This window comes from Magallana gigas, chromosome 3 (genome assembly GCF_963853765.1).
Source record: "Magallana gigas chromosome 3, xbMagGiga1.1, whole genome shotgun sequence".
NCBI classification, from domain to species: domain Eukaryota; kingdom Metazoa; phylum Mollusca; class Bivalvia; order Ostreida; family Ostreidae; genus Magallana; species Magallana gigas.
The window spans coordinates 28,329,209-28,342,606 of record NC_088855.1 but is presented as its reverse complement, the minus strand read 5'-3'; the positions used below and the strand labels follow the sequence as shown (position 1 = coordinate 28,342,606).

The 13,398-nt window shown below is 35.6% G+C and overlaps 1 protein-coding gene across 1 annotated transcript; it reads right to left on the bottom strand.

Moving 5' to 3' along the window:
• Nucleotides 1-7,907: 7,907 nt before the first annotated feature.
• On the bottom strand, nucleotides 7,908-12,750 carry LOC105346573 (uncharacterized). Its single transcript, XM_011455205.4, has 2 exons — nucleotides 10,515-12,750; nucleotides 7,908-8,087 (listed from the first exon to the last, which is right to left on the bottom strand). The coding sequence occupies exons 1-2, from the start codon at nucleotides 11,957-11,959 to the stop codon at nucleotides 7,967-7,969; spliced, it is 1,566 nt and encodes a 521-aa protein (XP_011453507.4). The 5' UTR covers nucleotides 11,960-12,750; the 3' UTR covers nucleotides 7,908-7,966.
• Between the last annotated feature and the right edge of the window lie 648 nt (nucleotides 12,751-13,398).

The following is a 13,398-nucleotide window of genomic DNA, read 5'->3' as shown; positions in this document are numbered from 1 at the left end:
AATTCCAACAACTGTATCTGTAGAGGCATCGCACACATCTGTACTTTGCAATCTTGACTTTGTGTTGATATCATATCGATATCATTTCACATGCACCAGGACACACCATAATCATTGAGACGTTATTTCTCAAAAATATTGTCTTATCTTGGCGTTGTCTTACCTTGATGTCGATATCGACGACATCGTATTGATATCGATTTGCCTGCATCAAATTGGCAGTTACAAATGCAAGTAATCAGGAGCAATATCGATGGTGATATTGTCATTTTGTGTACAATATCGTCGACATTAGCACAAAAGGGGTCGGATGTCAAATTTGAATGCTGAATATGAGTCATGCCTTTCTGATGCTGGAGGGTTTGAAGATTTTGGCGCAAGCTATATAAAGGGGCAGGGTCATTTATTGAACTGAAAATGTTTTCCCATCTACAATGCTTCACTTTAATTGTTTTCGATTGGCAAGTAACATGCAATATATAGACCTAACAATTTTAATATAATGTAAACAAGGCTTGTAATATCCTTTGTTTGCATATTGACAGCTGCATGAATAGAAAAGGCCAGATTTAAAAGAAAATGAAGTGACAAACAATGCTAAAAACTGTTGATTTGAGTTCATCACGAGCTAAGAGCCTGAGACAATACAAAACTTAGTATTTAGAACCAGATATGCATTTAAATTTGAACCACGGTCCAGGAACTTTAAGGTTATGCTGGCCCAGCACCTTTGATCAATAAGCCAAGTGCTCTATGGACTTTGATCAAAACCTCTGTGGGGAAAATTTTCTTTGATCGGTCTGTCATCCAGATTTAAACAAAAAAACAGTCAACGACTAGATGAGGGATACAGGGTATTGATCCCCACAGAAATGGGTTTCAGCAAGATGCGGGACTATTTCTCACACATCTGGAGAAGTTTTTGATTGGCTTCTGGAGCCTTCAGTGACAACTTGATTTCATTCTGAACAGATACACTGTACGCATGCACGAGGTTCCTCTTGATTTATTGAAATTTAGTGAACTTTTTCCGTGAGGATATTAAATATATTGATTGTCTTAGAACTTCTGTTAAAGAAAAGCTGATCATTGACATTGTTACAGCGAATTGCAGAATATGGTAGAGTTTACAATAGCTTGCTCAGTAGGGCATACAATTTGGTCAGCTGGGTATCACAACAGGTCATAAAGTTGTAAAAGTACTTTGGTTTCTTAGTTTAAAGCAGTAATGTAGGGTAATAAGAAAATAGTGATTTGACCTAGATTTAGACCTAATGTGATACATGGACTATGCGTTCAAGATCGCAACACCTATCTAGGTTTATTTTATGGACCGCTAAGTTTAACTGCTAGGTCTCTGATTTGAAGTAGGAAATATTTAAACTAAAGACTAATTACATCGACATAATTTTTAATTTCAAGCAGAAATACACAGGTTAAAATTCATTATAACTTATAGGATGAACAAAATATCACTAAAGAAAATAGCTTGTATTTGTGTTACAAAGTGGTAACTAAGGTAGCCATCTTAAATATGTTTCGCATGAAAACATGCCAAATTGTATACCCTAATGAGCAATCCAGCATTCTGCAATTCGCTGTATCAAGCTACAGTATGATATGAGTACTATGTATTTAGCTTGTTATATAGATCTTGATAACCCGATTAGAAACACAATTCTGCTTTAATAATTAACTTTTCGTTAACTTTATAGGTTCTTTGCAACCATCATGCACGTACTAGTATATAAATAGTGCCTGTTTGGGAGGGTAGCAGTTGAAATTGACATCCCGAGAAAAACCATTGTCAACCGACGCGAAGCGGAGGTTGACAATGGTTTTCGAGGGGTGACAATTTCAACTGTTACCCTCCCAAACAGGCTTTATTTATTTTATTATACTGAATGTCTTAATTTTAGAGAAATTATTTAGAAATGACGTGAATTCTACGGCGAACTGTGCGCGCATAATTAACGCGCATGTAACAATTCGCTGTGTTACCCGTTGCCAAGTGTGTTGTTAACGCTGAGAGCAATAGAACAGATTATCAACTGCGCCTAAACCAATCAGATTTAAGTATTTAACATGAAAGTATAATATTAGTTAATGTTCATATATAATTCGAGTGTCCGATATCAGCAATGTTTGGTAGTTCTTGTAAATCCGGGAATTAGTTGTTCTTATTTTAATAAATCGTACTTTTGTTTGGGTTTTATACCCTTTTATTACACAATGTGACATTGGTGCCTCGGTACATGTAATTGTTATTGGTCATTTACGGAGAGGGTTGAACAATATATTCAAAGGGATGATAGACCACCCAAGTTCGCCATTCAATTTTTTAAATATACATGTAATTCCCAATACGATTCGATTAGAAAAACATGCTTTAACTTTGCCCCAAAAAATTATATACATTTAATTAGTCAAATTCTTTTAATTTCATTTATATTAAAAGAATAAAGAAAAAATGACTGAGAAACTCATTGCTCCACACAATCAATTATAACTGCAATAAAAAAAGTGTACACTCTGTATTTAAAAGTACTTGTCTTGAGTCTTGTCTGTTGACATTCGAGATCGAGAGGTATTTTTTTAAAACATAAAAAGCTAAATGCACTAGCCGAAGCTTTAAATATGTCTGTCTTGCACCGTCTACGACGTCTGATTTTACTTTCTGACCTTGAAAGACAACTTAGTCGTCTGCTCTATTGAGGCACTATATGTGTCATTATGGCGACTGTTCTAGTCTAGTACTTTGTGTATGTTAAACCATGGTTTTACAAAAAATACTGCCGCAACTTTGCTCGCATTTTCTCTAATACTTGAAATTTATTTTGTGCAGGCGATGGAAAAAAGATTATGTTTACCTAGCGTATCCCACAGTCTTGCATTATTCATGAAATTATTTGAAAGATAAATACATTGATTTTCATGGTTTTACAAACTAATTCTGCACTGTCTATTTTATTGTTTTATTCATTAAAAAATCATTAAACGCAGTAGAGATATTAATGGAATAAAAAACAGACAGTTGAGGGCAAAACACACCGTTTAGAATTACCAAGGACTTATGATGGCCATTTTTAGACTTTATTGGCCTCCTTTGAGAGAAGAGCTCCGTAAAAAGATATAGGAAACACTCAAATTTATACTACTAAACTAAAATTTATAGAATTTTTAAAATTTAAATTATAGTTTACAGCTGAACAAATCATATCTAAAAAAAAGTTAGAAATGATGGTTAAATGCCGTGACGAACAATTCTTAACCAAAATGGTGAGTTTTTTCTCCGATATGAAGCATATCATTTTATTATACTTTCATGTTAAATACTGAAATCTGATTGGTTTAGACGCAGTTGATAATCCGTTCTATTACCCTCAGCGTTAGTAACACACATGGCAACGGGTAACACTATATAAACAATGCCTGTTTGGGAGGGTAACAGTTGAAATCGTCACCCCGAGAAAACGATTGTCAACCGACGCGAAGCGGAGGTTGACAATGGTTTTCGAGGGGTGGTGATTTCAACTGTTATCCTCCCAAACAGGCACTAATATTTATTTTATTATACTGAATGTCAATTTTTAAGAAAACTTAACTGCTTTTCTACAGGAATGACTTGAATTCTACTGCGAACCGTACGCGCATCATTTACGCGCATGTAACAATTCGTTTTGTTATACTTTCATGTTAAATACTGAAATCTGATTGGTTAAGACGCAGTTGATAATCTGTTTTATTACCTAATCAAAGGGATTTTGTTGTTTTATTACAAATTAAATAATTGCGTCTTTTTGGAACTGCCGGTCAATAGACTGCGTTCTATTAGGCCGCCGGTCAATAGACTGCAATCTATTGGACCGCCGGTCAATAGACTGTGGTCTGTTGGACCGGCAACGTATATCAGAGCGCGTGTACGTTATAATGTTACATCCTTTCTCAGGGAATGTATATTCCTTTACATAGACGCGGTTTTTTGTACTTGGTGAAACCAAATTCAATGTTATCAAAATGGAGTATCAAATAATCAACAGTTTTAAAGCCTCATATAAGTAAAAGACTATTTTTAAAAAATCTAATGGGTTGAAGACTCCTCCTTCTTTGTGTAAACTAATATTAAATTGAGATGTTGTTATGCATGCAACAGGTTTGGTGCATGTAAAAGATGAAAATAAATCTTAGTATATTGCATAATTTCACGAAAACCATATGTAATATGCAAATTGTAAACTCGGAAAACTAAAAAGGCATTAGGTAATAAAACAATTATTTAATGCCTGAGCAGTCAATAGACCAGAATTTTTTTCCCTAGGTGCAGGGAACAGCTCAGTATGATCTATTGCCCTCGGCCGTAGGCCTCGGGCAATAGATCACACTGAGCTGTTCCCTGCACCTCGGGAAAAATATTCTGGTTTATTGACTGCTCAAGCATTAAATAATTGTATATTATTACCTAATCAAAGGGATTTTGTTGTTTTATTACAAATTAACTATTTTCGTCTATTTTGCATGTGTATTAAGATTTGAAAGTGATCTATTGAACTGCCGGTCAATAGATTGCGATCTATTAGACCGTCGGTCAATAGACTGTGATCTATTGGACCGCCGGTCAATAGACTGCGATCTATTGATCTATTGGACCGCCGGTCAATAGACTGCGATCTATTGGACCGGCAACGTATTTTAGAAAAAGTGAAATTGCTACAAGATTAAAAGATAACGTTATTATGTTGATTTTACTATTGTTCTTAAAATTTATCTTCATGGTATGAAAACCTTCTGTAATTTATAATTGTAAACACAAAATACTAAACACGGAATTAGGTAATAAAACAATTATTTAATGCTTGAACAGTCAATAGAGCCGAATTTTTTTCCCTTGGTGCAGGGAACAGCTCAGTATGATCTATTGCCCTCGGCCGTTGGCCTCGGGCAATAGATCATACTGAGCTGTTCCCTGCACCTCGGGAAAAATATTCGGGTCTATCGACTGCTCAAGCATTAAATAATTGTATATTATCAACTGCGTCTAGACCAATCAGATTTCAGTATTTAACATGAAAGTATAATTAAACGAATTGTTACATGTGCGTAAATTATGCGCGTACAGTTCGCCTCAAAATTCACGCCATTTCTATATAAAAGCAGTAAAATTTTCTCTAAATTAAGATTTTCAGTATAATAAATTACATAGAGCCTGTTTGGAAGGATAACAGTTGAAATTGACACCCCGCGAAAACCATTGTCAACCGACGCCGCGTCGGTTGACAATGGTTTTCTCGGGGTGTCAATTGCAACTGTTACCCTATTTACAATGTATAGCATATGACTTATTGGTATACATAGGCGTCGGAACCGGGGGGAGGGGGGGCTAGGGGGGGCTCAGCCCCCCCCCACTTTTTTTGAAAATTTATACCTTACCATAAGAAACATAGCATAAATGAGGGTTCAGCCCCCCCACTTTTTCTCGCAGGACAGATGATTGTTTCTAAATTTACCTTGAAAGATTGAAAAGTTGGATTCAGAAGCATATTACTACCCCTCCCACCCCCCCATACGGATTAGGAATTTCATGATTTTGGGGGAAAAAATTTGGGTAAGTAATTTTTTTTATGGGAAGTATAGGTATACTCAATATATCAGAGGATTAGTCTAGCCCCCCCCACTTTCAATTTGCTTCCGACGCCAGTGGTATAGATAACATAGGGTAAAATAATGAGTACTTATTATTGCTATAAAATTGTAAATATCTGTCAGGTATACTTTTTTGCTGTTTTCTTGGTTTTCGGCTCATCCCCAACGACAACTCAATCCACAAACTATACATTATAATCAAAAATATTTTAGTTTGATGGGGCGTTCATTAGTCATCAGTCTTGTCCTGGGATAAACTTCGACAAGTCCATTGCAAGTCCGATGCTCTGTCAGATCTTATCGGTTATTTGGATGAAAACCGATTTTAATACTTCAATCAAAAAATAGAAGATGAACAAAAATGTTTATTGTCTAAATACTATGTGAGTTGTATTCATTTCGATGTTGTCCAAAGACGGCACCGTGTCTTCTTTGATTCACCATATCTAGTTTGTAGAACTCTCGGGCAAGCGTGGCTAAAATGTGTCTGTAATATACACAATCTCCCGTTATTCTGGACGCTTCGGTTATGTACGATGTGTCAATTTCCTTGGCAGATAGCACGGAACTGTCGCTTCCATATCGAAGTTTTGAGTCGTTGCCAGAAACGACATTTAATCAACAAATTGGATTCTATCGCTCAAAGCCGTAGAAAAAAATTGAGATTGTTCCAATCATTTTTACATCACATTTAACAAATTTTATAGCCGTTTAGTGACCGCATGAAATGGTGTTATCGCAGAAACTGGATTGGTTATAGTATTCACATTCAAACAGTATATTACTCGAGTGGTTTATAAGTATTGTACATATTCACATTGTTGAAAAAGAAACGACACTTAAGTCCTTGAATTAATAATTGAGATTGTTTCTTTAAAAAGAATTGAGGTGCAATTGATTGTCAAACACGTGTTATCCTTCAATTAACTAGAATTTGCAATTTTGCAAAAACTATTATATCTCATTTTTGTGTTTCTCAATTCCCGTGGGTTCTAATATATGCAAGGACCTAAAAGAATATTTGCTACATTGTTATTTAGACCATTTTCATAGTTTATCCGCAAAATGATGACACTATTCAAATGTATAATATAAACTTAAATTTGAAAATTTTCAACTTTGATTACTGATTGCATCGTATTTTTTCTCATTTCAGCGTGTCTGTTTTGATTTCCTCTAATTCTAAAAAATAATAATACTAATATTTGGAAACCTTTTCTTCCTCCTGCTGAAAAGAATTGCACCTCTTACGGGGTTGTCGATGGTGTTTAAAAGAATATCAGAGGCAATTAAAGTGAAGATATCTATAGTAAAATGTTCGAGAAATTTTTGGAATCAAATATTTGAACAGAATCGCAATTTGTGTGCGCAGTAAATTGCAGTGTTTTAAACTATAGAAGGCACTATCTCCAAGGTCGTCCAGCCGAATATTCAATTGTTTGGTATAAATACTGTTTAAACCGCAAACTTTAGAGAAAACAAACTTGTTATATATTACATTTTTTTTTACCTGTCCTTGAAGAGAAAAGAAGTTCAAACCCATTTCCAATATTAGTAATATATTAGATTTCTTTAAATGATGATACGTACGTTATAAGTAGTCCATAGTGCTTTTTTTGCAAATGTAGACCTAACCATTAGGCACATAGCATTATAGAGGGTTTAGCCCCCCTCCCCCCCCCCCCCCCTCCCCCACTTTTTATCGCCTCGCCGGAAGTATAGTTGTTCCTAAATTAACCTTGAAAGATTGAGAAAGTTGGATTAATATAGGCCTACCCCCCCCCCCCCCCCCGATTAGGAATTTCATGATTTGGGGAAGAAAAAATTCGGGTAGGTAAAAAAAATTTTGGATACGCATATACCCCCCCCCCCCCCCCCCCGGGGATTAGGATTTTCATGATTTTGGGAAATCAGTTTTTTTCGCAATATTTCTGAGGATTAGTCTAGCCCCCCCACTTTCAATTTGCTTCCGACGCCAGTGTAGTCTAAAGATCATTTACTTTGCTGAATATAAATTATAAATATTTTAGTTATACAACGGGAACACCGATGTCTTACATGTATGAAGTTTCGACGTTTGGAAATTCAGACACAATCCACATCCGAGAATTTCGATGTGAAAAAAAAACCGCGCAAAATTCGGCAATAAAAGAGAGGGAAAAGCTGACTTGTTCTTCATGTTCTTGCAAATGAATGTTCAGAAGAATAGACAATGGCAAAGCGGTATCTTTATAATTAAACCTTCACATCCATGACCAAAAAAGTGATTGATTTAAAACACGAAACAGACACATTTATTACTATTACAAAAACAAAATGGAGTAAGTCACGTGGCGCTGTTGGACTCCGTTTTTGACACGCCGTTCTTCCGTTTACGGTGTGTTCGATGCTGTACTACGAGACGGACAGCGGCGGTCGTCAACACAACAATGCCGACATCCATCACCCTGAAACAAAAGAAAGGAATATAAATGTACTCACTTTGCAATAACAACATAATGGTATTGAGAACAATAGAGGACCTCTGACAATGTCATATTTTGCAGTCAATCTTTATGTGTATCTGACAGTTCACAAAGGCTGTAGAGACTCAGGGATTGACTGTGCAATACTACACGTATATTACTGGTTTACCTTATGCAGTAAATCACGTATAATCTACTTGTAATAGTTAGTAGTTAGAGGCCATGGAAATCAAACTCCTCGCTAAAATCGGAATGATAGCATCAATGTGGACGGTACATTGTAATGATGATTTCTTACAGTGAGATACTAATCATTTCCTTGGACTTCTCTCTCTGCCCGTTCAATAATAAGATTATTGTAGACTTGTCGAAGGACATCAAAATAAGATACAGCATGGGGTCGATTTTCTATCTACCGAGTGTTAGGTACATATGTAATTAGTCGCGTCTGCTTACATGACAATATACCACTGATCTCCATGTGGCCATTAATTAACAGAAAATGAAATACTCGTAAACTCCTTTTCTGATCAACGAATACATCCGATACACGGGCAAGAATTGGACTCGATCATAAACATATATTAATTATCTATTAACACCCCCCTTGGTTATCCATTCTTGACCATTTTTCCAATCAACAGAAAGGCCATTTATATCTCTATGTTCAAAGGAAAATATTGTTAAATTGTTTTGACGTGTTAAGGAAGTGTTAACTCTGCTCATAAAATGTTATAGAAGAGAAATGTTAATTATCAAAGTCTGCACGCATGTGGATTTATAAAATCCAGCGGTAGACAATTTTTTCAGACTGCAAAAGTCATTAAACACAAATATGCATATGTTTAGGTATTAGAATTTTTTTTTTAGGATATGCAAAACATGCATGCATCCAATTACTTGTAGGTCACCGGTACCGTGTTGGAACATGAATAGTAACCATCAGTTGAGCAGAACTCATAGAATGTTTACAAATCTACAAATCTTTTTGACATATAAAGGTACTCCACTAACAGTGACACTTATCGCTATATTGGTACCATTTAGCACCTGGTTAAAGTGTTTCCATTCTTGGACACACTGTTACCATTTTCGGATTAGCAAACGCCAAAGGAAGCCTCGTGCCTGATTGAGAACACGCGACGGGTCTCATTGTTCAGAATTGTTTTAGGAGTTTGGGCGGAGTTTTTTTTTATATACATATATTTAAGACAAGATTCAAGAAATGAATGGTAGTTGTGCTTTATAGAGAAGATTGAGTTGGGGGGGGGGGGGGGGGTGGTACAAGTGTGATGCTCGTAGTTGATATGGGGGCATCAATTAGTTATTAGATATTATAACGATGAATACACATTGGCCATAATATTGATTTATGTCATTGTCGAGGGAACACTGGGACATAAATGAATATAAGATCTGTTCAAAAAAATATAATCATGATGCTTGACTGGTGAAAGATATTTTGTCGACACATGGCTGTCTTTATCAAATTATATCGGGTTTGACAAAATATTAAAACGATAATTTCGGCAATAATCCTTCAAAAAGGTTATGGGATTATAGATCGTCTATATAACTTGCTATTTAAGGAGACCCCCACCCACGTGCAACCAGCCAATATTGGTTTGAGGATTTGACATGAAAACACTCAAAAATGTATTCTTCATAGACCTAGAAGAGAGGATGTGGTCTATAATATAATAAAGACATTCAGTTTTGGTTTAAACTGCGTATTCTAAATTAGCACTTGCATTGTCTGTGCTCTAGTCATATCTTTTTTAAATTATGAAAAAAACGTATTGTGTATCTTTGGACATTTAAAAAATAAGTTTGAACGAAACACAAATTCACATAATAATTTATGGTATATGAGTACAATCTCATCATGAGAATTGTAAACTACTGCTAGCCAATTGGTAAATTTACATACAAGAGTAAATTGAAAATACACTATCGATTTTAATTCATACACAAAGCACGTTGTGTTTTAATCAATCTTGCAATAATAACAACCGGGGACTCATTCGGGACTCATGGGGTTTATTGTGCTGCCACGTTTTAATCATTGCATGCAAATGGATGTACTACTATGAAATCATATTATAATTGTTACATATGAGTCATCGCAAAATGACTAAAACATCATTGAATATTGTTTTCTTATAGAAAAATAAACAAGTGATAATTAATGAACACCATCTCCTTTCAACAGCATATGTGTCTGACAAATATCTGCTTTTAATTAATTGCTTTGATTTTGTTTCCGTTAATATCATCAATTGCTGTTGTTGTAAATCGACTGCATGCAAAACCATGTAGGAATATGATTAACTAATAAAAATATACAAATAATATGCCTTTACTTTGTGTATAAATCCCATCATCTGAACATCTAGTGTTCAAAATTACCTGTCAAAACAGCGGATCGTCAGCTGGTCTGGAAAATCCGTGTTGACGTCTTGACCCCAGAACTTCTGGATTCGACATATCTTGACCACGGAGGAGACACCGAGAAAAGTGGTCATGGCATAACATATGTAAAGAAGTCTGTATAGCAGATGACCTTGTTGTACCCGATAAAAGCTCAGGAACGAGAGAGAGTTCGGCAGGGTGGACAAAAAAGGCGACTGCATTTCGTTGGCCTGACTTTTGTCACTAAATTCAGAATTGGCACTTATGACCTCACTATCAGCTACGTAGCCACTTCCGATGTTTCTCTTGCTGATTCGTGTAATACCCGAACTGTTAGAAGAAGCAGGACTAATGGTTCGTTTGAAATCCATTTGATCACTGACAGTCAAAGTGTCAAACTTATTCAGATTGCAGCAAGATCGAGGGATCCTTAGTGTCATTTGAACCAGATCGGACCCTTCCCTTGGAAACGACATTGACCTGTGACCTTTTCTTCGACAAGCTAATGCATCATAGTCCCTGGGAATCTTTGAACTGGTAAAAATGTCGTCACTTTGCTCATAAAATAAATTAGTATCCGACTTTTGTTTGGCTTTTCCACGCTTACATTCGGCTTCTTTTGCAAACTTGCATGGTGACGATTTAGACACCATCCTGTAAGGTGAAACGTGTTTGCAGATGTAGTATTCCATCATCGATGACTTTGTTTGTTCTGTCAAACATTCAGAAGACTCCGAGTCACTCACCAGTTTCACCAAGTTCCCACAATTCCGAAGGCGAGGAGCTTTCACACGTTTTATTGACGAGTCTCGCGAGGAATAGTTCCGTTTGGACAGAGTATGTATACTAATCTCTCGCTTTACATTTCGTAACTCTTTTGTGTACTTGATAAGTTTAGCGGCACTGAATAAGAAACAGAAGATGTGATAGACAGCATAACAAATAAAAGATACATCTAAAAGAATATTAACAAAATCTCTATCAAAGATGGTCAAGAAGCCCAAAGCTTGAACGATAATTGCCATTAGAACCATGCCAACCGAAGAGAGAAATACACATTTGATTCCATTGTACTGAATTGGTTTTATATCTAGTCGAGTAAGTCTGAGGATAATGGCTTGGATCAGACAGAAACAGTTGATAAGAAAAGGGAAAGACAGACTTCGCACTAAATCAGAATATTGACTTGTTGCTTCGAATAAGAAAAGTATTAATGACAGGATAGAAGCGAAACTTGTGATCTCTGCATAAATGACTAAAAGAAACACGTCCAATAGTTTTATTGTTCTTTTCCTGTATTGAATAAATAAAACTCCATTGACAGCTCCGACTCCCAGAAATAGCAGGAGAAAGACGGACACAAAAGTCAGAAGTTCCGAGGAATACACACGATTTGTTTCTCTGACCAAATCAGACGAAAAATTTAATCCCGTAAAGTTCATGAATAGTTTGTCCAATATCTGATGTTAAGGGAAAGTTCCTTTGATTGTCCAATCTACTGTCTGGTTAACTTATAAATTAAAAAAAAACACCACTCATCTCCTATAAACTGAAAATCGAGAGCCATTCAAATTAATTTCCAAAAACAGATGTTTCCGACAATTTCCAACTTCTCTAATTAATAGGAGAAAAAAGGAATCCCAGTATCTATCAAGCGTCGTTGTATATATATTTCCTCGGCGGTTTACTCTGGAAAAGAAGAAAAAATATCCCGCGTATTCTTAAAACCCGTTGTGAACACAATAGAGCCTTCCTTCTTATTAAGTCATCATCGATCATAACGCAGGAACTGCCTCCGCTGTAGTTCCCACCATAGCTAGCAACTCGGCTCTGTGTCGGTTTTATATATACCTGCTGTAATTGGCCACACTTGTTAGCCCAATGTGTTAATGGTTTGCCTCTGCGTGGTAATTCCGAAAGAAAGAAAGAGAGAGCGAGTGAGTGAGAGAAAACGCGTTTATATAATGAACTCGTATTGGGATCCCGAGTTTTAAACTCTTTTGGGAATTGGAACAGGCAAAAGGATAGTTGAATATCACTTGATGCGGTTTTATGACCATGTTTGACCTATAAATATCATTCTGCAAATCTATCTGATTGTACTCTGATGTTGCAATTAGTATCTAAAACATTATAAACAAAGAAAAGCTGCATGTAATTTTAGCCAAAGTGGTAATTGAAACACAATCAATTCTTCCAAAATAAGTTGGATTTTTTTAAACTATCGGACTAATGTAGAATAATTGCACGCATGGAATTTAGGGAAAATATAAACTCAAGAAGTTTATGAATACCGGTATATCACGATCTCGAGTATTTTTTCTGGTAGTATTGGTAAAATCGTATATGCATTGAGTAAAAGTAAAAGCTTTTCATAAATAGAATACATGAAAAGCTTTTACTTTTACTCAATGCATATGCGATATTATAAATTGTTCCCAAAGGGACATGCTACTCAGTTCAATGAGTAAGTTTACTTTAGAAAAAAAAAAACATCGAGATTTAAAGATTTCTTTATAAAAATAAGACGTAAATAGATGTTACGTTTGTTGGGGGGGGGGGGGGGACCTTTTTATACGTCAGAAGCCCGTGGAAGGGGAACTTGTTTTAATTAATAAGCACTATGTATAGCTTCTTTGTGATCACAATACAAGTGTGGGCCACACATAATTAGGGTTATATATTTTCCTGCAATGCTATAGAATCTAATTAAGTTACCTTCATAATTGCATTATAAAACTATGGTCATAGCGTGATCAAATAAAAAAAAAGCCCGAAAGGCTTTACCGTAATGATAATATTCATAGAATGTTTGCTTATTACACATATTTATATAAAATTTATAACAATTGTATGATTAGATATTAAATTATTGATATTT

Excerpts from the sequence above, each read along its gene's own strand:
- LOC105346573 (XM_011455205.4), bottom strand. The coding sequence starts at position 11,959 with ATGAACTTTACGGGATTAAATTTTTCGTCTGATTTGGTCAGAGAAACA. Across the intron at positions 8,088-10,514 it reads ACGATCCGCTGTTTTGACAG|GGTGATGGATGTCGGCATTG; the intron begins GTAATTTTGAAC and ends CTTTTGTTTCAG.